Source organism: Heterodontus francisci, chromosome 25, assembly GCF_036365525.1.
Source record: "Heterodontus francisci isolate sHetFra1 chromosome 25, sHetFra1.hap1, whole genome shotgun sequence".
Classification (NCBI taxonomy): Eukaryota; Metazoa; Chordata; class Chondrichthyes; order Heterodontiformes; family Heterodontidae; genus Heterodontus; species Heterodontus francisci.
This window is the reverse complement of record NC_090395.1, coordinates 13802845-13828882: the sequence shown is the minus strand read 5'-3', so window position 1 is coordinate 13828882 and position 26038 is coordinate 13802845. Positions and strand designations below refer to the sequence as shown.

Below are 26038 nucleotides of genomic sequence, written 5' to 3'. Positions count from 1 at the left end.
TTATCTAGAATCTATCTACCTCTGCCTTAAAAATATTTAAAGACTCTGCTTCCACCGCCTTTTGAGGATGAGAATTCCAAAGATTCACAACCCTCTGAGAGAAAAAATTCTCCTCATCTCTGTCTTAAATGGGTGACCCCTTATTTTTAAACAGTGACCCCGAGTTCTAGATTCTCCCACAAGGGGAAACATCCTTTCCACATCCACCCTGTCAAAACCCCTCAGAATCTTATATGTTTAAATCAAGTCGCCTCTTACTCTTCTAAACTCCAGCGGATGCAAGCCTAGCCTGTCCAATCTTTCCTCATAAGACAACCCGCCCATTCCAAGGAAACCTTCTCTGAACTGCTTTCAATGCATTTACATCCTTCCTTAAATAAGGAGACCAATGCTGTACATGGTACTCCAGATGTGGTCTCACCAATGCCCTGTATAACTGCAACTGAGGCTGTCCATGTCCATCCGCAGCAAGACCTGGACTTGGGCTGATAAGTGGCAAGTTACATTCGTGCCACACAAGTGCCAGGCAATGACCATCTCCAACAAGAAAGAATGTAACCATTTCCCCTTGACATTCGATGGCATTACAATTCTTGAATCCCGAACTATCAACATCCTGATGGCTACCATTGACCAGAAACTGAATTGGACCAGCCATATAAATACTGTGGCTACAAGAGCAGGACAGAGGCTGGGAATCCTGCGATGAGTATCTCACCTCCTGTCTCCCCAAAGCCTGTCCACCATCTACAAAGCACAATTCAGGAATGTGATGGAATACTCTCCACTTGCCTGGATGGGTGCAGCTCCAACAACACTCAAGAAGCTCAACACCATCCAGGACCCAAGCAGCCTGCTTGATTGGCACCCCATCCACCGCCTGCAACATTCACTCCCTTCATCACCGACGCACAGTGGCAGCAGTGTGTACCATCTACAAGATGCACTGCAGCAACACGCCAAGGCTCCTTCAACAGCACCTTCCAAACCCTCAACCTCTATCAACCAGAAGGACAAGGGCAGCAGATGCATGGGAACACCACCACCTGCAAGTTCCCCTCCTAGTCACACACCATCCTGACTTGGAAATATATCGCCGTTCCCTCACTGTTGCTGGGTCAAAATCCTGGAACTCCCTTCCTAACAGCACTGTGGTGTATCTACACTGCCATGGATTGCAGCGGTTCAAGAAGGCGGCTCACCACCACCTCCTCAAGGGCAATTAGGGATTGGCAGTAAATGCTGGCCTAGCCATTGATGCCCACATCCCGTGAAAGAAAAAACAACTAGGGTACGGGATCAGGTGTCAGTGTGTGTCTGGGGTCAGGGGTCGTTGTGTTGCTAGGGGACGGGGTCAGGTGTCAGTGTGCATTTGTGGTTAGGGCTCGGTGTATGTCTTGGTTCGAGTTGCTTTGCATCTGGGACCTGGACTCGATGTGCTTCTGGGGCTCGGCATCACAGCTTTGTGTTTCTCAGGTCAAGGATCAGGAGACATTTTCTGTCTTGGGTCAGAGGTCAGGTTGTATTTGGGGTCAGGGCTTGGTGTGCCTGAAGTCAGTGGTCAGGCGTCTGTGTGTGTCGGGGGTTAGGATTGGTGTGTGTATGGGGTCAAGGGTCAGGGCTTCATGTGAGCCTGGGGTTAGGGTGGGTGTGTGTCTGGGGTCAGAGTACCCCAGGGGTCAGATATCAGGGTTCACCTGCTAACACTGCTGGGTTTCTCTCTCCAGTTCTTCACGTGTCTGCTGGTGATTTTTGCGGCTGAGATCACGGCTGGAGTCTGGGGTTTTCTGAACAAGCACGAGGTAATGTATAAAATGTGCCTATCGTGGAGAACTAATTTTATAGTTAAAAGCAAAATACTGCGGATGCTGGAAATCTGAAATAAAAGTAAGAAATGCTGGAAACACTCAGCAGGTCTGGCAGCATCTGTGGAGAGAGAAGCAGAGTTAACGTTTCAGGGCAGTGACCCTTCTTCGGAACTGACAAATATTAGAAATGTAAAAGGTTATAAGCAAGTAAAGTGGGGGTGGGGCAAGAGATAACAAAGGAGAAGGTGTAGATAGGACAAGGTCACAGAATAGCTGACCAGAAGGTCATGGAGCAAAGATATGTTAATGATGTGTTGAAATACAAAGCAGATGATAGAAGGGTACAAGATGATGAGAGGCATAGATAGAGTGGTTAGCCAGAGACTTTTTCCCAGGGTGGAATAATTTTAAGGTGATTGCAGGAAGGTTTCGGGGAGATGTCAGAGGTAGGTTCTTTACACAGAGAGTGGTGGGTGCGTGGAATGCACTACCAGCGGTGGTAGTAGAAGCAGATACATTAGGGACATTTAAGCGACTCTTGGATAGTTACATGGATGATAGTAGAATGAAGGGTAGGTAGTTAGTTTGATCTTAGAGTAGGTTAAAGGTTCGGCACAACATCGTGGGCCGAAGGGCCTGTACTGTGCTGTACTCTTCTATGTTCTATGTTCTATTAGTACAGAAAGGGTGTTAACGGACTGAAAATTGAACAGCCGCAAGTACAAACATGAAAAAGACAGTGGGTAAGCAAACTGAACGAACTAAGATGAAATAAAATAAACACAAAAAAAAATTTTTTAAAAGGAAAAAGAAAAAATAACTAAAAATAAAGGAAAATGGGTGCCTGTCATGCTCTGAAATTATTGAACTCAATGTTCAGTCCGGCAGGCTGTAGTGTGCCTAATCGGTAAATGAGATGCTGTTCCTCAAGCTTACGTTGATGTTCACTGGAACACTGCAGCAATCCCAGGACAGAGATGTGAGCATGAGAGCAGGGAGGAGTGTTGAAATGGCAAGCAACCGGAAGCTCAGGGTCCTGCTTTCGGACTGAGCGGAGGTGTTCCACAAAGCGGTCACCCAGTCTGTGTTTGGTCTCTTCAATGTAGAGGAGACCACACTGTGAACAGCGAATACAGTATACTACATTGAAAGAAGTACAAGTAAATCGCTGCGTCACCTGAAAGGAGTGTTTGGGGCCTGGGATAGTGAGGAGAGAGGAGGTAAATGGGCAGGTATTACACCTCCTGCAATTGCAGGGGAAGGTGCCATGGGACGGGGACGAGGTGGTGGGGGTAATGGAGGAGTGGACCAGGGTGTCGCGGAGGGAACAATCCCTTCGGAATGCTGACAGGGGAAGGGAGGGGAAGATGCGTTTGGTAGTGGCATCACGCTGGAGGTGGCGGAAATGGCGGAGGATGATCCTTTGGATGTGAAGGCTGATGGGGTGGACAGTGAAGAAAGGGGAACCCTGTCGCGGTTCTGGGAGGGAGGGGAAGGGGTGAGGGTAGAGGTGCGGGAAATGGGCCGGACACGGTTGAGGGCCCTGTCAACAACAGTGGGGGGGAATCCTCGGTTGAGGAAAAAGGAAGACATATCAGAAGCGCTGTCGTGGAAGGTAGCATCATCAGATGCGTCGCAGACAGAGAAACTGGGAGAATGGAATGGAGTCCTTACAGGAGGCAGGGTGTGAAGAAGTGTAGTCAAGGTAGCTGTGGGAGTCGGCGGGTTTATAATGGATATTAGTTGACAGCCTATCTCCAGAGATGGAGACAGAGAAGTCGAGGAAGGGAAGGGAAGTGTCGGAGATGGACCATGTAAAGGTGAGAGAAGGGTGGAAATTAGAAGCAAATTTGATAAAGTTTTCCAGTTCCGGGCGGGAGCAGGAAACGGCACCGATACACTCAACAATGTACTGGAAAAAGAGGGGGAGTGGGCCTGAGTTGGACTGGAACAAGGAATGTTCGACATATCCCACAAAAAAACAGGCATGACTAGGACCCATGCAGGTACCCATAGCAACACTAATTTTATAATCATATCTTTAGCTCTTTCTAGTCTCAGCTGCAGGGTGGGAAAATGTTTCCCTCCCCCATTCTCCAACTCTTCAACTCCTCTTTCCCCAATACCTCATTCATAGGAACAGGAGGGGGCCATTCAGTCCCTCGAGCCTGTTCTGCAATTCAATGAGATCATGGCCTCTGTCCTAACTCCATAAACCTGCCTTTACCTCATATTCCATAACATCTTTGGTTAACAAAAATTCATCAACCTCAGATTAAAAATTAACAATTAATCTTGCATCAATTGCCACTTCATAGAATGATAGAGTGCTGACAGCACAGAAGGAGGCCATTCGGCCCATCGTGTCTGTGCCAGCTGTGCAAGAGCAACTCACTGAGTCCCACTCCTCTGTCTTTTCTCCATAGCCCTGCAAATCTTCTCTTCCGATAATTATCCAGTTCTGTTTTGAAGGTCTTGATTGAATCTATCTCCACCACACTCTCAGGCAGTGCATTCCAGATCCAGATCCTAACCACTCGCTGTGTGAAACAGTTTTTCCTCATGTCACTGTTGCTTTTTTCGCCAATCACCTTAAATCAATGTCCTTTGGTTCTGGATCCTTCATCCAATGGAAACAGTTTCTCCCTATCTACTCTGTCCAGACCCCTCATGATTTTGAACACCTCTATCAAATCTCCTCTCAATCCTTTCTTCTCCAAGGAGAACAGCCCCAGCTTCTCCAACCTATCCGTTACTGAAGTTCCTCATCCCTGGATCCATCCATTTCTGCACCCTCTCCAATCCTTCCCATAGTGTGTTGCCCAGAACTAGACACAATATTCCAGTTGAGGCCAAACCAGTGTTAATCAAACTTCCTTATTTTTGTACTCTATGCCCTTCTTTATAAAGCTCAGGATCCTGTATGCTTTATTAACCACTTTCTCAATCTGCCCTGCCACTTTCAATGATTTGTGCGCATATACCCCCAGGTCCCTCTGCTCCTTCACCCCCTTTAGAATTGAACTCTTTCATTTACATTGCGTCTCCCCATTCTTCCTACCAAAGTGAATCACTTCACGTTTCTCTGCATTAAATTTAATTTGCCCATTCCACCAGCCTGTCCAAGTCCTCTTGAAGTCTATCACTATCCTCACAGTTCACAATACTTCCAAGTTTTGTGGCATCCACAAATTTTGAAATTGTGCCCTGTAGACCCAAGTCTAGGTCATTAATATAGATCAAGAAAAGCAGGGGTCCCAACACCGACCCCTAGGGAATCCCACTGTATACCTTCCTCCAGTCCGAAAAATAACCTTTCACCAGTACGCTGTTTCCTGTCACTCAGCCAATTTTGTATTCATGCTGCTACTGCCCCATTTATTCCCTAGTTCAAACTTTGCTGACAAGCCTGTTATGTGGCACTTTATGAAATGCCTTTTGAAAGCTCATGTTCATCACATCAACTGCTTTACCCTCATCAACAATAATGTTGGAGTGCAGGTATGGAAACTCTGAATGGTCACAAGAAGTCTTCTGTATCGTTGACACAAATGATCCAGCCTGTAGCGAGCTTCGAATGGTGACAATGTGACAAGGGCACCCAACCAGAACAGGTGCCACCCTATCAAATCCATTCAAGATTTACAATGAATGTACCCAGACCGAGATGACACAGTGGGAAGTTTCAAAGGGGTTGATAGATGACACATCCACCAAGGAAATGTAGGGGGTGGTTTTATGCTGTCCCCAGCGGCAGATTTGGTGAGCATATAATCGGGTGGGATGGTGGCATGGTGGGTTCCCATCACCTTCCCGCCTCTGCCAAAATTTAGTCCGGGACAGGAAGGCCTGTGAACGCCCTTCTCCGCCACCAATTGAGGCCCTTATCTGAGCAGTGACCTGTGCAGAAGGTGGCCCAGTCACTACATGGGAAGCACGGCACAAAAAAACTGTGTGGACTGCTTCCTGGCTCTGGGGGGTGGTTGGGGGGGGGGGCCCTCATTCAACTTAGTGCCTAAACGAGGGACCCAGCATCAGGAAGGGTGCGGGGAGAGCTTGCGAAGGGCCATCCCCCTGCCCTTGCTACCGACCCCCTACATTCCCCTCCCCCATCCAGCGAAACCCCTCCTGCCCTGACCTACCTGTGGCCTGGGTCCAGCAACACTCCTGGGCCTCGGGTGGGTGCTTCACTGGCAGCAGCCACTGCCTCTGCGGTGCTGCTGCTCATTGGGAATGCTGCTGGTCTCTGATGGGCTGGCAAATCTTTGAGGGCTGGACATCCAGCACCGGTGTCCTTGATCCCATGGAAGGCCCGCTGCTGTCAGGTTAAGTGCTTGATTAGCAGGCCTTCCAGAAAAGAGGTGACATGGGGTTCTTGGTGTCACTGTTTCTGGACGTCGAGACCCCCATCGGCAGCATAAAATTGCAGCTGTAGTGTCCACCTCAAGGACAAATTGAAAGCCGAGCTGGACACTATGGCAAGGCAAGGAATTATTAGGCATGTTCATCAGTACACAGATTGGTGCAGCTCTATAACAACTGTGATCAAAAAAGACAGCACCATCTGGGTCTGTCTAGACCCGTGAAAGCTGAGCAGGACATTAAAATGATGTCCTTACAAAATCCCCACCTTGGAAGAGCTGAACCTGAAATTTGCAAAGGCCAAATTCTTTTCCAAGCTAGATGCAAAAGCATGAATAATTGGTTGGTCCATCTCTGGAAGGTTTGCAGGGGTTAACGACTTTCAGGACTCTGTTTGGCCGATATTGTTTTTTGCACTTACCAGTTTTTTGGTTTACCAGTAAACTAGGATTTATTTCAGCAATGTATGGATCATATTACAGACAAGGTGCCAGGATGTGTCTGTATTGCTGATGATATAGCAATTAAGGCCAGGAATAAAAGAAGAGCACAACAGGAATATTCGCATCTTGATGGAAGCAGAGAGAATAGAGGGCCTTGTATTCAATAGTGAGAGGTGTGCCATTAGTGCAAGACACATCAACAGCTTCAGCACCACTTACTCAGATACAGGCATAAGACTGGATCCCAGCAAGGTAGAGGATATTCAGTCCATGCCTAGTCCACAAGACAAAGACTTACAGAGATGTCTTGGTCTTTTTAATTTCTTAGCTCTTGCATCTCAAATTTTTCTGCAAAGTCTTCAATTCTACAGGAACTCCTCAAAAGAAATATACCATTCCTGTGGCATGAGGAGCACCAGCCTGCACTCAATATGCTGAAGTAGTCACTATCGGCATGTTTACAGTATTATGACCCATTCTTGAAGTAGATGCTTCGTGAAAAGGTCTCAGAGCATGTTAGTTGCAAGAAGGCCATCCAATCGCTTTCAGTTTGAAAGCTTATATGTACGAACATGCGAATTAGGAGCAGGAGTAGACCATTCGGCCCCTCGAGCCTGCTCTGCCATTTGATAAGATCATGGCTGATCTGATTGTGGCTTCAACTCTACATCCCTGCCTGCCCGTTATAACCTTTGACTCCCTTGCCAATCAAGAATCTATCTAACTCAGCCTTAAAGATATTCAACGACCCTGTCCTAACTGCTGTCTGGGGAAGACAGACTAACAATCCTGTGAGAGAAAAAATTCTCCTTATCTCTATCTTAAATGGGAGACCCCTAATTTTTAAACTGTGTCCCCGAGTTCTAGTCTCTCCCATAAGGGGAACATCCTTTCAGTCTCCGCCCAGTCAAGTCCCCTCAGGATCTTAATATGTTTCAGTAAGATCACCTCTTATTCTTCTAAACTCCAATGGATACAGACCCAACCTGTCCAATCTTTCCTCATAAGATCACCCCTTCATCCCTGGAATGAGTCCAGTGAACCTTCTCTAAACTGCTTCTAATGCAATTATATCCTTTATAGAGTCATAGAGAGATACAGCACTGAAACAGGCCCTTTGGCCCACCAAGTCTGTGCCGACCATCAACCACCCATTTATACTAATCCTACATTAATCCCATACCACATCCCCACCTTCCCTCAATTCTCCTACCACCTACCTACACTTGGGGCAATTTACAATGGCCAATTTACCTATCAACCTGCAAGTCTGTCTGTGGGAGGAAACCGGAGTATTCAACAGAAACCCATGCGGTCACAGGGAGAACTTGCAAACTCTGCACAGGCAGTACCCAACTCTGAACCCGGGTTGCTGGAGCTGCGAGGCTGCAGTGCTAACCACTGCACCACTGTGCTGCCCAAGTAAGGAGTTCTGAAGTGAGGAGACCAAAACTGTACATAGTACTGCAGAATGTGGTCTCACCAAGGCCCTGTACAACTGTCGCAAATCTTCCCTACTTTTATATTCCATTCCCCTTGCAATAAATAACAACATTCCATTTGCGTTCCTAATCACTTAATGTACCTGCATACAAACGTTTTGTGAAACATGTACCAGGACACCCAGATCCCTCTGTTCTGTGGAGTTCTGCAATCTCCCTCCATTTAAATAATATACTGCTTTTCTATTCTTCCTGCTAAAGTGGGCAAGTTCACATTTTCCCACATTATACTCCATCTGCCAAATTTTTGCCCAGTCACTTAACCTATCTATATCCCTTTGCAGAATCTTTAGGGCCTCTTTACAACTTTCTCTCCTACCTATCTTTGTGTCATCTGCAAATTTAGTGACCATACATTTGGTCCCTTCATCCAAGTCATTTATATAAATTGTAAATGGTTGAGGCCCCGGCACTGATCCCTGTGTCACTGCACTAGTTACAGCTTGTCAACCTGAATATGCCCCATTTATCCCTACTCTCTGCTTCCTGTTAGCTAACCAATCCTTTATCCATGCTAATGCATAACACCGAACACCATGGGCTCTTATTTTGTGTAGTAACCTTTGATGTGGAACCTTATCAAATGCCTTTTGGAAATCCAAGTACACCACATCCACAGGTCCCCCTTTATCCACCCTGCTTGTTACATCCTCAAAGAACTCTAGTAAATTAGTCAAACATGATTTCCCTTTCAAAAAACCATGTTGACTCTGTCTGATCACATTAAGAGTTTCTTAGTGCCCTGCTATAACCCTCATAATGGATTGTAGCATTTTCCCTATGCAAAATGTTAGGCTAACTGGCCTATAGTTTCCTGCTTTCTGCCACTCTCCTTTCTTGACTAGAGGAGTTATCACCCACACAGCCCAACTATTCCAACATAAAAAGGGAAACACTGGCACTGCTGTTCAGGATCACCAGGATTCACACTTCTCTTTTTGAAAAACATTTCAGAATCGAGATGGATCACAAACAATTGACGATGATCTGACAAAAACCACTCACCAGCACGCCACCTCAACTACAACAGCTATTGATAAAAGTGCAAGGATATGACTGTGAGGTCAGATATAAGCCTGGGAATCTTATGGTGACTTCTGACACGTTGGGCAGATTACACAATCCTTGAAAGCGTGAAGGTATCCCATTAGACGTCTAGGTTGACGAAGTTGACATTGAGCTGGAAGATGCGTACCAGATAGATTTGACGTGTTTCAGGCAAAGGAAGCATGAGAAACTACAGGAAAAGACTACTAAAGATCCCATCTTGAAGGGGTTATGGCAACTCATCATTCAAGGTTGGCCTGACACCATACTAGAGGATTCTGCAGAACTCAGAAACTTCTGGCCATACTGAGATAAGTTGGGGGTATCTAGTGGTATTATCTTCAAAGGAAATCAGTTATTAATTCCACAAATGCTTCGCCTTGACATCCTTTCACGGTTGTACATAGGTCATATGGGCATTGGGAAATCCAGAAGGCTTGCATGTGTAACAGTCTATGGGCCGGGACATCGAGCAAGCAGCAAGGTTATGTGATGCAAACCAAGAGCATCAACTGAGCCAAGATAAAAAGCCGCTCAATCTGCACAAAGTACCAGCACATCTTTGATCAAAGATAACCACTGACCTCTTCATCTTCACAGGCGAGGATTATTTGTTGGTTACTGACTAGTACATCAAATTTCCAACAATCTGTCAATTGAGGGACTCATCAAGTGCATTAATTGCCAACAATTTGTGGACTTAATAACTGATTTCCTTTGAAGATAATACCACTAGATACCCCTAACTTATCTCAGTATGGCCAGAAGTTTCTGAGTTCTGCAGAATCCTCTTGTATGGTGTCAGGCCAGCCTTGAATGATGAGTTGCCATAACCCCTTCAAGATGGGATCTTTAGTGGTCTCTTCCTGTAGTTCCTCATGCTTGTTTGGTCCCCCGGAGGAGATAGTATTGCCTAATGACCCACAATACGCCAGCAAGCCATTTCAGGATATACTCTAGGTCAAATGGCCTAGCAGAAAGAATGGTACATACAGTCAAATCACTGATTGTGAATGTTGTGAAAGTGATAGGATCTGCATGTAGCCATTTTACACTTGAGGGTGACACCAAGACAAAGGATTACCATCACCTGCAGAAATTATATTTAGAAGGCAAGTCAAGACAACTTTTCCAGGTCACCGTTTCATGAAATCCTCATTAATACAGGACAGACTCTTTGTGAAACAAGAAAAGATGGAAACTAGGCAGGATAAGCACACGGGTTTGGAGCTACCACCGTTACAGATTGGACAGAATGTCAGAGTGATCCATCCACAAGAGAAGACATGGTTCCCCGCAGAAGTGTCCAAAATCTGCAACAAACAGGGAACCACCCCTAATGGAGCAGTGCTAAGAAGAAACCAATGTCAGCTATGTGAACTAGCCAACTATGGATGTTGCAGGTTCCGGGATTTAGATGTTTCAGTAAGAACAGAGAAGATGGTAAAAGAGGGGGGGGGGGGGTGTGGCATTGTTAATCAAGGAGAGTATTACGGCGGCAGAAAGGACGTTTGAGGACTCATCTACTGAGGTAGTATGGGCCGAGGTTAGAAACAGGAGAGGAGAGGTCACCCTGTTGGGAGTTTTCTATAGACCTCCGAATAGTTCCAGAGATATAGAGGAAAGGATAGCGAAGATGATTCTCGACAGGAGCGAGAGTAACAGGGTAGTTGTTATGGGGGACTTTAACTTTCCAAATATTGACTGGAAATACTATAGTTCGAGTACTTTAGATGGGTCTGTTTTTGTCCAGTGTGTGCAGGAGGGTTTTCTGACACAGTATGTAGACAGGCCAACCAGGGGCGATGCCACATTAGATTTGGTACTGGGTAATGAACCCGGCCAGGTGTTAGATTTAGATGTAGGTGAGCACTTTGGTGATAGTGATCACAATTCGGTTAGGTTTACCTTAGCAATGGGCAGGGACAGGTATATACCGCAGGGCAAGAATTATAGCTGGGGGAAAGGAAATTATGATGTGATTAGGCAAGATTTAGGATGTGTAGGATGGGGAAGGAAACTGCAGGGGATGGGCACAGTAGAAATGTGGAGCTTATTTAAGGAGCAGCTACTGCGTGTCCTTGATAAGTATGTACCTGTCAGGCAGGGAGGAAGTTGTCGAGCGAGGGAGCCGTGGTTTACTTAAAAAGTTGAAGCGCTTGTCAAGAGGAAGAAGAAGGCTTATGTTAGGATGAGACGTGAAGGCTCAGTTAGGGCGCTTGAGAGTTACAAGCTAGCCAGGAAGGATCTAAAGGGAGAGCTAAGAAGAGCGAGGAGAGGACACGAGAAGTCGTTGGCGGATAGGATCAAGGAGGAACTTGAGGTTGTTTTAGTTAGAGAGAAGGAGGAGAAGAGGTGACTTAATAGAGACATATAAGATAATCAGAGGATTAGATAGGGTGGATAGTGAGCGTCTTTTTCCTCGGATGATGATGGCAAACACGAGGGGACATAGCTTTAAGTTGAGGGGTAATAGATATAGGACAGATGTCAGAGGTAGTTTCTTTACTCAGAGAGTAGTAGGGGCGTGGAACACCCTGCCTGCAACAGTAGTAGACTCGCCAACTTTAAGGGCATTTAAGTGGTCATTGGATAGACATATGGATGAAAATGGAATGGTGCAGGTCAGATGGTTTCACAGGTCGGCGCAACATCGAGTGCCGAAGGGCCTGTACTGCGCTGTAATGTTCTATGTTCTATATTGTGCCTGGCAACCTTATTTAATCGAGAATACATCCACATTAAAATCTACAGAAAGTAGCAAAGGAAAGTGACAGGTGTAATTCTCAAGTGCAGGATGACTGTCAGAACACACAGGCAGGTCAAGCGAAAAAAATTGACAAATCTAGTTCTCAGCCAAGCTGCACAGTGAGACGATCAGGTGGAGTCAGTCGAGCACCTTTATGTTTCAGAGATACTTGACTAAAGCACATAAGAGTCAATGCACCTGTAAATATTGATCAAAACTGTCTTGTTTCTATGTACATGGTTTATCTTTTGTCTATTTCCATTTTAAGAAAGGAGAATGTTGTGATATCACTTTAACAGTTTAAGTACTCCATGCACCATCACAACATCGCGCTATGGCGTTGGAAGGATGAATGAGAACGGGCAGAGACTGCTTGAGTTGTGTCCCTATCACAACCTCTGCATCACCAACTCGTTCTTTCACACTAAATCCTATCACCAGGTTTCATGGAGGCACCCAAGATCGCGTTGTGGGCCTCATTGTCACAAAGCGAGCTGCCTTAAACAGTGTTCAAATCACACGCAGCTTCCACAGTGTGGACTGCGACACCGACCACTCCCTGGTGTGCAGCAAGGTTAGACTCAGACCAAAGAAGTTGCATCACTCCAAGCAGAAGGGCCACCCACGCATCAACACGAACAGAATTTCTCACCCACAGCTGTTACAAAAATTTCTAAATTCACTTGTAACAGCCCTTCAAAACACTCCCACAGGGGATGCTGAGACCAAGTGGGCCCACATCAGAGATGCCATCTATGAGTCAGCTTTGACCACCTACGGCAAACATGCAAAGAGAAATGCAGACTGGTTTCAAACTCATAATGAAGAGCTGGAACCTGTCATAGCCGCTAAGCGCATTGCACTGTTGAACTACAAGAAAGCCCCCAGCGAGTTAACATCGGTAGCACTTAAAGCAGCCAGAGGCACTGCACAAAGAACAGTCAGGCGCTGCGTAAACGACTACTGGCAACACCTATGCAGTCATATTCAGGTGGCCTTAGACACAGGAAACATCGGAGGAATGTATGATGGCATTAAGAGAGCTCTTGGGCCAACCATCAAGAAGATCGCCCCCCCCTCAAATCTAAACAGGGGACATAATCACTGACCAACGCAAACAAATGGACCGCTGGGTTGAGCACTACCTAGAACTGTACTCCAGGGAGAATGTTGTCACTGAGACCACCCTCAATGCAGCCCAGCCTCTACCAGTCATGGATGAGCTGGACGTACAGCCAACAAAATCGGAACTCAGTGATGCCATTGATTCTCTAGCCAGCGGAAAAGCCCCTGGGAAGGACAGCATTACCCCTGAAATAATCAAGAGTGCCAAGCCTGCTATACTCTCAGCACTACATGAACTGCTATGCCTGTGCTGGGACGAGGGAGCAGTACCCCAGGACATGCGCGATGCCAATATCATCATCCTCTATAAAAACAAAGGTGACAGCGGTGACTGCAACAACTACCGTGGAATCTCCCTGCTCAGCATAGTGGGGAAAGTCTTTGCTCGAGTCGCTCTAAACAGGCTCCAGAAGCTGGCCGAGCACATCTACCCTGAGGCACAGTGTGGCTTTCGTGCAGAGAGATCGACCGTTGACATGCTGTTCTCCCTTCGTCAGATATAGGAGAAATGCCGTGAACAACAGATGCCCCTCTACATTGTTTTCATTGACCTCGTCAGCAGACGTGGTCTCTTCAGACTACTAGAAAAGTTTGGATGTCCACCAAAGCTACTAAGTATCATCACCTCATTCCATGACAATATGAAAGGCACAATTCAACATGGTGGCTCCTCATCAGACCCCTTTCCTATCCTGAGTGGCGTGAAACAGGGCTGTGTTCTCGCACCCACACATTTTGGGATTTTCTTCTCCATGCTGCTTTCACATGCGTTCAAGTCCTCTGAAGAAGGAATTTTCCTCCACACATGATCAGGGGGCAGGTTGTTCAACCTTGCCCGTCTAAGAGCGAAGTCCAAAGTACGGAAAGTCCTCATCAGGGAACTCCTCTTTGCTGACGATGCTGCTTTAACATCTCACACTGAAGAGTGCCTGCAGAGTCTCATCGACAGGTTTGCGGCTGCCTGCAACGAATTTGGCCTAACCATCAGTCTCAAGAAAACGAACATCATGGGGCAGGATGTCAGAAATGCTCCATCCATCAATATTGGAGACCACGCTCTGGAAGTGGTTCAAGAGTTCACCTACCTAGGCTCAAATATCACCAGTAACCTGTCTCTAGATGTAGATATCAACAAGCGCATGGGAAAGGCTTCCACTGCTATGTCCAGACTGGCCAAGAGAGTATGGGAAAATGGCGCACTGACATGGAACACAAATGTCCGTGTGTATCAAGCCTGTGTCCTCAGTACCTTGCTCTATGGCAGCGAGGCCTGGACAACGTATGTCAGCCAAGAGCGATGTCTCAATTCATTCCATCTTTGCTGCCTCCGGAGAATCCTTGGCATCAGGTGGCAGGACCGTATCTCCAACACAGAAGTCCTCGAGGCGGCCAACATCCCCAGCTTATACACACTACTGAGTCAGCGGCGCTTGAGATGGCTTGGCCATGTGAGCCGCATGGAAGATGGCAGGATCCCCAAGGACACACTGTACAGCGAGCTCGCCACTGGTATCAGACCCACCGGCCGTCCATGTCTTCGCTTTAAAGACGTCTGCAAACGCAACATGAAGTCCTGTAACATTGATCACAAGTCATGGGAGTCAGTTGCCAGCGTTCGCCAGAGCTGGCGGGCAGCCATAAAGGCAGGGCTAACGTGTGGCGGGTCGAAGAGACTTAGCAGTTGGCAGGAAAAAAGACAGAGGCGCAAGGGGAGAGCCAACTGTGTAACAACCCCAACAAACAAATTTTTTTGCAGCACCTGTGGAAGAGCCGGTCACTCTCGAATTGTCCTTTATCGCCACTCCAGGCGCTGCTCCACAAACCACTGACCACCTCCAGGCGCTTACCCATTGTCTCTCGAGATAAGGAGGCCAAAGAAGAAACACCATCACAGGAAGTGATATCATCCAACATGCCATTTAGTGGTTCGAGTTGTGTTCGTCACCAAGTCACATGTGAATGATAAGAGTTCTCTTGCAAATTTGTTCACTATAAAGAACCCATTATTTAACAACCATTCAACTCAAGATGGTTTCGTACCTTATTGCTGAAGAAAGCAGTAACACAACAGGTGCTGTCGACTCCGCCATTTTGCAGCACACTCTCATCCATTTCTCCATAACTCCATTCTGTCTCCTTCCTGACTCTCCCTCTGCCCCTTCCTAGCTGTGCCTTAACTACTTCCTGTCTCCCTCTCCCCTTTCTGTCTCTGCCACTTTCCCATTCCTCTCTCTTATTCTTGTTCTGTGCATCTCACTGTCCCACTTCTTGTGTCTCAATCATCCCTTCCTATCTAACCCTCTCTATATCTCTCCCTTTACTGCATCTCCTTCCTTCATTTCCTCTCTCCCACTGTCCCATTTCTGTCTCTCCCTCTCGCCCATTCTCTTCCTCATCCTTCCTGACTCTCTCCCTTTACCTGTTTCCCTATCTCTTGTCCCCCTCTCTTCCTTCCTCTATCTCTCACACTCTCTCTTCCTCCTTCCTGTCTCTCGCTCATTCCCCAACCCTCTCACCCCTCCACCATATTGGATTATGCATCTTCCTGTGTAATTTATCTGTTTTTCCTGATAGATTCTGCAGGAGTTGAATGTGTACTACAGCAACTCGCTGAGCACCTATCGAATGTCTGGAACTGGCAACAAGACGCTGCGTGCCATTCATAATGTGGTAAGTACACTGCTCACACACTCACAGGAGGTGTTCAGTGTGCGGTCTCGGTGTTCAGAGTGCGGTCTGTGTTCAGTGTGCGGTCTCGGTGTTCAGAGTGCGGTCTGTGTGTTCAGAGTGCGGTCTGTGTTCAGAGTGCGGTCTGTGTGTTCAGAGTGCGGTCTCGGTGTTCAGAGTGCGGTCTGTGTTCAGTGTGCGGTCTCGGTGTTCAGAGTGCGGTCTGTGTTCAGCGTGCGGTCTGTGTGTTCAGAGTGCGGTCTCTGTGTTCAGAGTGCGGTCTCTGTGTTCAGTGTGCGGTCTCGGTGTTCAGAGTGCGGTCTGTGTTCAGAGTGCGGTCTGTGTTCAGTGTGCGGTCTCGGTGTTCAGAGTGCGGTCTGTGTGTTCAGAGTGCGGTCTGTGTTCAGAGTGCGGTCTGTGTGTTCAGAGTGCGGTCTCGGTGTTCAGAGTGCGTTCTCGGTGTTCAGAGTGCGGTCTGTGTTCAGAGTGCGGTCTGTGTTCAGTGTGCGGTCTCGGTGTTCAGAGTGCGGTCTGTGTTCAGATGCGGTCTGTGTTCAGAGTGCGGTCTGTGTTCAGAGCGCGGTCTTGGTGTTCAGAGTGCGGTCTGTGTTCAGAGTGCGGTCTGTGTTCAGAGTGCGGTCTGTGTGTTCAGAGTGCGGTCTGTGTTCAGAGTGCGGTCTGTGTGTTCAGTGTGCGGTCTCGGTGTTCAGAGTGCGGTCTGTGTGTTCAGAGTGCGGTCTGTGTTCAGACTGCGGTCTGTGTGTTCAGAGTGCGGTCTCGGTGTTCAGAGTGCGGTCTGTGTTCAGTGTGCGGTCTCGGTGTTCAGAGTGCGGTCTGTGTTCAGCGTGCGGTCTGTGTGTTCAGAGTGCGGTCTCTGTGTTCAGTGTGCGGTCTCGGTGTTCAGAGTGCGGTCTGTGTTCAGAGTGCGGTCTGTGTTCAGTGTGCGGTCTCGGTGTTCAGAGTGCGGTCTGTGTGTTCAGAGTGCGGTCTGTGTTCAGAGTGCGGTCTGTGTGTTCAGAGTGCGGTCTCGGTGTTCAGAGTGCGTTCTCGGTGTTCAGAGTGCGGTCTCTGTTCAGAGTGCGGTCTGTGTTCAGTGTGCGGTCTCGGTGTTCAGAGTGCGGTCTGTGTTCAGATGCGGTCTGTGTTCAGAGTGCGGTCTGTGTGTTCAGAGAGCGGTCTCTGTGTTCAGAGTGCGGTCTGTGTTCAGATGCGGTCTGTGTTCAGAGTGCGGTCTGTGTTCAGAGCGCGGTCTTGGTGTTCAGAGTGCGGTCTGTGTTCAGAGTGCGGTCTGTGTTCAGAGTGCGGTCTGTGTGTTCAGAGTGCGGTCTGTGTTCAGAGTGCGGTCTGTGTGTTCAGAGTGCGGTCTCTGTGTTCAGAGTGCGATCTGTGTGTTCAGAGTGCGGTCTGTGTTCAGAGTGCGGTCTGTGTTCAGAGTGCGGTCTGTGTGTTCAGAGTGCGGTCTGTGTTCAGAGTGCGGTCTGTGTGTTCAGAGTGCGGTCTCTGTGTTCAGAGCACGATCTGTGTGTTCAGAGTGCGGTCTGTGTGTTCAGAGTGCGGTCTCTGTGTTCAGAGTGCGATCTGTGTGTTCAGAGTGCGGTCTCTGTATTCAGAGTGCGGTCTGTGTTCAGAGTGCGGTCTGTGTGTTCAGAGTGCGGTCTGTGTTCAGAGTGCGGTCTGTGTTCAGAGTGCAGTCCGTGTGTTCAGAGTGCGGTCTGTGTGTTCAGAGTGCGGTCTGTGTTCAGAGTGCGGTCTGTGTTCAGAGTGCAGTCCGTGTGTTCAGAGTGCGGTCTGTATGTTCAGAGTGCGGTCTGTGTTCAGAGTGCGGTCTGTGTTCAGAGTGCAGTCCGTGTGTTCAGAGTGCGGTCTCTGTATTCAGAGTGCGGTCTGTGTTCAGAGTGCGGTCTGTGTTCAGAGTGCAGTCCGTGTGTTCAGAGTGCGGTCTCTGTATTCAGAGTGCGGTCTGTGTTCAGAGTGCGGTCTGTGTTCAGAGTGCAGTCCGTGTGTTCAGAGTGCGGTCTCTGTATTCAGAGTGCGATCTGTGTTCAGAGTGCAGTCCGTGTGTTCAGAGTGCGATCTCTGTATTCAGAGTGCGGTCTGTGTTCAGAGTGCGATCTGTGTTCAGAGTGCAGTCCGTGTGTTCAGAGTGCGGTCTCTGTATTCAGAGTGCGGTCTCTGTGTTCAGAGTGCGATCTGTGTTCAGAGTGTGGTCTGTGTTCAGAGTGCGATCTGTGTTCAGGGTGCAGTCTGTGTTCAGAGTGCGATCTGTGTTCAGAGTGCAGTCCGTGTGTTCAGAGTGCGGTCTCTGTATTCAGAGTGCGGTCTGTGTGTTCAGAGTGCGATCTGTGTTCAGAGTGCAGTCTGTGTTCAGAGTGCGATCTGTGTTCAGAGTGCAGTCCGTGTGTTCAGAGTGCGGTCTCTGTATTCAGAGTGCGATCTGTGTTCAGAGTGCAGTCCGTGTGTTCAGAGTGCGGTCTGTGTTCAGAGTGCGGTCTCTGTATTCAGAGTGCGGTCTGTGTTCAGAGTGCGATCTGTGTTCAGAGTGCAGTCCGTGTGTTCAGAGTGCGGTCTGTGTTCAGAGTGCGGTCTCTGTATTCAGAGTGCGATCTGTGTTCAGAGTGCAGTCCGTGTGTTCAGAGTGCGGTCTGTGTTCAGAGTGCGGTCTCTGTATTCAGAGTGCGGTCTGTGTTCAGAGTGCGATCTGTGTTCAGAGTGCAGTCCGTGTGTTCAGAGTGCGGTCTCTGTATTCAGAGTGCGGTCTCTGTGTTCAGAGTGCGATCTGTGTTCAGAGTGCAGTCCGTGTGTTCAGAGTGCGGTCTCTGTATTCAGAGTGCGGTCTGTGTTCAGAGTGCGGTCTGTGTTCAGAGTGCGGTCTGTGTGTTCAGAGTGCGGTCTGTGTTCAGAGCGCGGTCTCTGTGTTCAGAGTGCGGTCTCTGTATTCAGAGTGCGGTCTCTGTGTTCAGAGTGCGATCTGTGTTCAGAGTGCGGTCTGTGTTCAGAGTGCAGTCCGTGTGTTCAGAGTGCGGTCTCTGTATTCAGAGTGCGGTCTGTGTTCAGAGTGCGGTCTGTGTTCAGAGTGCAGTCCGTGTGTTCAGAGTGCGGTCTCTGTATTCAGAGTGCGGTCTGTGTTCAGAGTGCGGTCTGTGTTCAGAGTGCAGTCCGTGTGTTCAGAGTGCGGTCTGTGTGTTCAGAGTGCGGTCTGTGTTCAGAGTGCGGTCTGTGTTCAGAGTGCAGTCCGTGTGTTCAGAGTGCGGTCTGTGTGTTCAGAGTGCGGTCTGTGTTCAGAGTGCAGTCCGTGTGTTCAGAGTGCAGTCTGTGTGTTCAGAGTGCGATCTGTGTTCAGAGTGCGGTCTGTGTTCAGAGTGCGGTCTGTGTTCAGAGTGCAGTCCGTGTGTTCAGAGTGCGGTCTCTGTATTCAGAGTGCGGTCTGTGTTCAGAGTGCGGTCTGTGTTCAGAGTGCAGTCCGTGTGTTCAGAGTGCGGTCTGTGTGTTCAGAGTGCGGTCTGTGTTCAGAGTGCGGTCTGTGTTCAGAGTGCAGTCCGTGTGTTCAGAGTGCGGTCTGTGTGTTCAGAGTGCGATCTGTGTTCAGAGTGCGGTCTGTGTTCAGAGTGCAGTCCGTGTGTTCAGAGTGCGGTCTCTGTATTCAGAGTGCGGTCTGTGTTCAGAGCGCGGTCCGTGTTCAGAGTGCAGTCCGTGTGTTCAGAGTGCGGTCTGTGTATTCAGAGTGCGGTCTGTGTTCAGAGTGCGGTCTCTGTGTTCAGAGTGCAGTCCGTGTGTTCAGAGTGCGGTCTCTGTATTCAGAGTGCGGTCTGTGTTCAGAGCGCGGTCTTGGTGTTCAGAGTGCGATCTGTGTGTTCAGAGTGCGGTCTCTGTATTCAGAGTGCGGTCTGTGTGTTCAGAGTGCGGTCTGTGTTCAGAGTGCGGTCCGTGTGTTCAGAGCGCGGTCTCTGTATTCAGAGTGCAGTCCGTGTGTTCAGAGTGCGGTCTCTGTATTCAGAGTGCGGTCTGTGTTCAGAGCGCGGTCTTGGTGTTCAGAGAGCAATCGTGTGTTCAGAGTGCGGTCTCTGTATTCAGAGTGCGGTCTGTGTGTTCAGAGTGCGGTCTGTGTTCAGAGTGCGGTCCGTGTGTTCAGAGTGCAGTCCGTGTGTTCAGAGTGCGGTCTGTGTATTCAGAGTGCGGTCTGTGTTCAGAGTGCGGTCTGTGTTCAGAGTGCAGTCCGTGTGTTCAGAGTGCGGTCTGTGTGTTCAGAGTGCGGTCTGTGTTCAGAGTGCGGTCTGTGTTCAGAGTGCAGTCCGTGTGTTCAGAGTGCGGTCTGTGTGTTCAGAGTGCGATCTGTGTTCAGAGTGCGGTCTGTGTTCAGAGTGCGGTCTGTGTTCAGAGTGCAGTCCGTGTGTTCAGAGTGCGGTCTCTGTATTCAGAGTGCGGTCTGTGTTCAGAGCGCGGTCTGTGTTCAGAGTGCAGTCCGTGTGTTCAGAGTGCGGTCTGTGTATTCAGAGTGCGGTCTGTGTTCAGAGTGCGGTCTCTGTGTTCAGAGTGCAGTCCGTGTGTTCAGAGTGCGGTCTCTGTATTCAGAGTGCGGTCTGTGTTCAGAGCGCGGTCTTGGTGTTCAGAGTGCGATCTGTGTGTTCAGAGTGCGGTCTCTGTATTCAGAGTGCGGTCTGTGTGTTCAGAGTGCGGTCTGTGTTCAGAGTGCGGTCCGTGTGTTCAGAGCGCGGTCTCTGTATTCAGAGTGCAGTCCGTGTGTTCAGAGTGCGGTCTCTGTATTCAGAGTGCGGTCTGTGTTCAGAGCGCGGTCTTGGTGTTCAGAGAGCAATAGTGTGTTCAGAGTGCGGTCTCTGTATTCAGAGTGCGGTCTGTGTGTTCAGAGTGCGGTCTGTGTTCAGAGTGCGGTCCGTGTGTTCAGAGTGCAGTCCGTGTGTTCAGAGTGCGGTCTGTGTATTCAGAGTGCGGTCTGTGTTCAGAGTGCGGTCTCTGTGTTCAGAGTGCAGTCCGTGTGTTCAGAGTGCGGTCTCTGTATTCAGAGTGCGGTCTGTGTTCAGAGCGCGTTCTTGGTGTTCAGAGTGTGATCTGTGTGTTCAGAGTGCGGTCTCTGTATTCAGAGTGCGGTCTGTGTGTTCAGAGTGCGGTCTGTGTTCAGAGTGCGGTCCGTGTGTTCAGAGCGCGGTCTCTGTATTCAGAGTGCAGTCCGTGTGTTCAGAGTGCGGTCTCTGTATTCAGAGTGCGGTCTGTGTTCAGAGCGCGGTCTTGGTGTTCAGAGTGCGATCTGTGTGTTCAGAGTGCGGTCTCTGTATTCAGAGTGCGGTCTGTGTGTTCAGAGTGCGGTCTGTGTTCAGAGTGCGGTCCGTGTGTTCAGAGCGCGGTCTCTGTATTCAGAGTGCAGTCCGTGTGTTCAGAGTGCGGTCTCTGTATTCAGAGTGCGGTCTGTGTTCAGAGCGCGGTCTTGGTGTTCAGAGTGCGATCTGTGTGTTCAGAGTGCGGTCTCTGTATTCAGAGTGCGGTCCGTGTGTTCAGAGCGCGGTCTCTGTATTCAGAGTGCAGTCCGTGTGTTCAGAGTGCGGTCTCTGTATTCAGAGTGCGGTCTGTGTTCAGAGCGCGGTCTTGGTGTTCAGAGTGCGATCTGTGTGTTCAGAGTGCGGTCTCTGTATTCAGAGTGCGGTCTGTGTGTTCAGAGTGCGGTCTGTGTTCAGAGTGCGGTCCGTGTGTTCAGAGCGCGGTCCATATGTTCAGAGCGCGGTCTGTGTATTCAGAGCGCGGTATCGGTGTTCAGAGCACGGTCTGTGTATTCCTTACCACATTCAATGATCCAGCATTGCACACCTTACACACCAACCTTCGCCCAGGCCCCCCAAATATTCACATTGCAGTGTCCACAAACCTCACACGTCCAATCACTGAATCAGTCACAGTGCAGTGAGTAGCTACATAACACACCCACTCTCCAAACATTCAGTGTCGAGTCTCCCTTACACATAACCCGCACCCTCCCCCCCAACACAATATTCCAGGGGGTTATTTTGGCAAATGGTGAGAACAGACACATGGGCTGGATTTTCGCACAGGATTCTGGACCCTGACATCGGGACCAGATGGGGGTTCTGAGACTGCACTTGCCAGGAGCCGGAATAATGCTGCAATCTTCCTGGAGCCAGTCTTCTATTTGGCTGCCTCTGAGCTCACCATCCTGTTAAGTACAGCGGGCAGGCTCTCAATAACATTGGTGGGTGAGGGTTTGACACTGCTGAGGCTGCCTGGGGAATGCAAGGGCACAGCAATGAAGAAATTAACAAGATGAAGGCTGGCAGGTTCATTGGGAAGGAGGGGAAGCCCTTCCCCTGGATCAGGAGTGGCTGCGATTGCCGCCTTTCATGCTTGAGGCTCCATCAATGGAGCATTGACCTTCTGGCTCTGATGATCCGCTGCCTAAAATAACGATGTCTCCTCCATTGAGCTGCTGGCCTCTGCACGTGGTCAGCGAAATGCAGGCAAGGCCACAAAATCACCTCTAATTGGGGTCTTAATCACTGTAATTGGCTGCATTCCATGGAGCAGACACCAATCCTGTTCTCAGCCCACACTTTGGAAAGTGCCTCGGAGTCGGGAATGAGTTGGGGAATTGTCCTGGAACAGCTTGGCTAAGGGTGTGACTAAGGGAGAGCAAGTCTTCCGAACTACAGTCACGATATTGTCAGGGCCCAACCATCTTCAGCTGCTTCATCAATGACCTTCCCTCCATTAGAAGGTCAGAAGTGGGGATGTTCGCTGATGATTGCACAATGTTCATCACCATTCGCGACTCCTCAGATAATGAAGCAGTCCGTGTAGAAATGCAACAAGACCTGGACAATATCCAGGCTTGGGCTGATAAGTGGTAAGTAACATTCACAAGTGCATTCAGATCCACAGTGACGATCTCCAACAAGAGAGAATCTAACCATCTCTCCTTGACATTCAATGGCATTAGCATTGCTGAAAGCAGCAGCTTCTTGATATCACGTGGAGTGAATTGGATTGTCTGAAGACTGGCATCTATGATGCTGGGACTTCAGGAAGAGATCGCACTGGATCATCCACTTGGCACTTCTGGCTGCAGATTGTTGCAAATGCTTCTGCCTTATCTTTTTCACTGATGTGCTGGGCTCCCCCATCATTGAGGATGGGGATATTTGTGGAACCACCTCCTCCAGTGAGTTGCTTAATTGTCCACCAACATCCACGACTGGATGTGGCAGGACTGCAGAGCTTAGATATGATCCATTGGTTGTGGGATCACTTAGCTCTGTCTATTGCGTGCTGCTCCTGCTGTGTAGCATGACTGTAGCCTGATACCCAAGATGGCTCCTGGGCTGTAAGCTCCCTAGGAAGCTCCCTTGCTGTTCAACTCTATCCATGGCCATCTGCTCCCATTCTTAGTGTTCTCTCCCCCCAATCTACCCTCTTAAACTGTTTAAACACCCCTCGCTCTTTAAGCAGTTCATTTTAGCCCTAACTACAAGTTAAAAGCTAGTTTATGTTACCTGGGCCCACTGCCCTCCCCCAGCCATACCTGCTCTTTGTTTTCTCAATGAAATTGATCACAGTCCGGATGAAACTGAAAAGTAGAGCTGGTGATACTTTGATCTCCGATCCTGCTGTCTACACTGTCCAGAGTGTCCGCGGCCACGGCGTGCGGGAATTCCATTGAAGAGAAGAAGGAGCAGCGGGACCCGAGGGAAGCCTTGCGAAAAGGTGCCCCGAACACCCAAAAAGCCACGAAAGGCTCCTCGGCCGCAACGTCAAAGCGCCCGCGGGAGATGGCTCGGAGAGCATCTGCAGCGCACTGTCGGCAATGCTGGTACCAGCGCCCGAGGATGTCGCTCAGCTCCCGAAGGACGCGGAGGAGATTTCCAGGCGTCGATGGTGAGAACTGAGGAAATGGCTTATTACCTTCACCCCCTTTCCCCCCTCCTTCCTCTTCCCCCCTTCCACCCCCCCTTCCCCTTCCCAGCTCCACTCTCTCAGCTCAGCCCCCCCGCACCCCCCTCCCCCTTCACAACCCCTTCCCAGCACCCCCCCTCGCACCATCCTCCCCCTGCACCCCTTCCCTCCACCCCTCCCCCTCGCACCCCCTCCTCCCACCGGCATCATCCTACACCTGTGTAGGGGCCCTAACAATCCCGCTGCCTTGTGGGCGTCTTGGGAGAGACCAAGGCTAAGGGAGTAAACCCTAACAGAAAATCCGGAGCGGAACCCCGTAGGCGGTCATGTGTCACCTTTGGCATGTTTCCGGCAGTTCCTGCAGCCATACCGGTGCCAAACGTCGTGCTCTGCACTCCTTTAGACCCCACCAGACAGTCCGAGAGGGGGGTTTTGACGATTGGGCAACTCTCAACCTCCATAAATTTGCCCAGGCATGCGCCATGGAGAGGTCACTCCATAGTTGCCTCACAGCGACTGAAACAACACGGAAGGCAGCAGTTACGGGTTATAGGTCCAGCTCAATTAGCATAGAGATTGGGCGCCACGGGTTGCCTTTGTCGGTGGGAGAGGTCATCGCACCTCACTGGACAGCTACCGCCCGCCTCAAACCGGGCAGCCCCCGGTCAATAAGGTTCTGTCCTGCCACAGTCCACCTGCTTCAATGGGTGCTTGGAACTCAGGGTCATTGCCCGACAAGTGGACTGCAACACCACACCAAACAACATGAAAAAAGGAAAGAAGGTACCAGCCCTTCGCTTTGCAAGCTGGAACATCAGAACTATGTGTCCTGGCCTGTCGGAAGACCTTACACAAATCAACGATTCTCGGAAGACCGCCATCATTAACAACGAGCTCAGTAGACTCATTGCAGCACTTCAGGAGACACACCTCCCTGTGAGTGGATCTCTAGCAGAGCAAGACTACACCTTCTTCTGGCAGGGCAGGGATCCTGAGGAACCAAGACAGCATGGAGTGGGCTTCGCCATCAGAAACCCCTTGCTCAGCATGATAGAGCCACACTCAAATGGCTCGGAACGCATACAGTCCATCCGACTGCTCACCACCTCTGGTCCAGTACACCTACTCAGCATCTATGCTCCAACATTCTGCTCCCCACCTGAAGCTAAAGACCAGTTCTACGAGCAACTCCATAACATCATTAGCAGCATCCCCAACACCGAACACCTATTCCTGCTGGGGGAATTTAATGCCAGGGTTGGGGCCGACCATGACTCATGGCCTTCCTGCCTTGGGCACTATGGCGTTGGAAGGATGAACGAGAATGGACAGAGACTGCTTGAGTTGTGAAACTATCATAACCTCTGCATCACCAACTCATTCTTTCACACTAAACCCTATCACCAGGTTTCATGGAGGCACCCAAGATCGAGTCGTTGGCACCAGCTGGACCTCATCATCACAAGGCGAGCCTCCTTAAACAGTGTTCAAATCACACGCAGCTTCCACAGTGCGGACTGCGACACCGACCACTCCCTGGTGTGCAGCAAGGTGAGACGCAGACCAAAGAAGTTGCATCACTCCAAGCAGAAGGGCCACCCGCGCATCAACACGAGCAGAATTTCTTATCCACAGCTGTTACAAAAATTTCTAAATTCACTTGTAACAGCCCTTCAAAACACTCCCACAGGGGATGCTGAGACCAAGTGGGCCCACATCAGAGACGCCATCTATGAGTCAGCTTTGACCACCTACGGCAAACTTGCGAAGAGAAATGCAGACTGGTTTCAATCTCATATTGAAGAGCTGGAACCTGTCATAGCCGCTAAGCGCATTGCACTGTTGAACTACAAGAAAGCCCCCAGCGAGTTAACATCGGTAGCACTTAAAGCTGCCAGAAGCACTGCACAAAGAACAGTCAGGCGCTGCGCAAACGACTACTGGCAACACCTATGCAGTCATATTCAGCTGGCCTCAGACACCGGAAACATCAGAGGAATGTATGATGGCACTGAGAGCTTTTGGACCAACCATCAAGAAGATCGGCCCCCTCAAATCTAAATCAGGGGACACAATCACTGACCAATGCAAACAAATGGACCGCTGGGTTGAGCATGACCGAGAACTGTACTCCAGGGAGAATGTTGTCACTGAGACCGCCCTCAATGATGCCCAGCCTCGACCAGTCATGGATGAGCTGGACATACAGCCAACCAAATCGGAACTCGGTGATGCCATTGATTCTCTAGCCAGCGGAAAAGCCCCTGGGAAGGACAGCATTACCCCTGAAATAATCAAGAGTGCCAAGCCTGCTATACTCTCAGCACTACATGAACTGCTATGCCTGTGCTGGGAGAAGGGAGCAGTACCCCAGGACATGCGCGATGCCAATATCATCACCCTCTACAAATCAAAGGTGACAGC

At 49.4% G+C, this 26038-nt stretch overlaps 1 protein-coding gene across 1 annotated transcript in view; it reads left to right on the top strand.

Moving 5' to 3' along the window:
- LOC137384052 (CD9 antigen-like) overlaps positions 1 to 26038 on the top strand; it is a 629833-nt gene that overhangs the window by 463604 nt on the left and 140191 nt on the right. Inside the window, exons 4-5 of the mRNA XM_068057616.1 lie at positions 1728 to 1802; positions 15611 to 15706. Coding sequence (XP_067913717.1) covers positions 1728 to 1802; positions 15611 to 15706 — 171 coding nt within the window. The remainder of the gene's footprint in view (positions 1 to 1727; positions 1803 to 15610; positions 15707 to 26038) is intronic.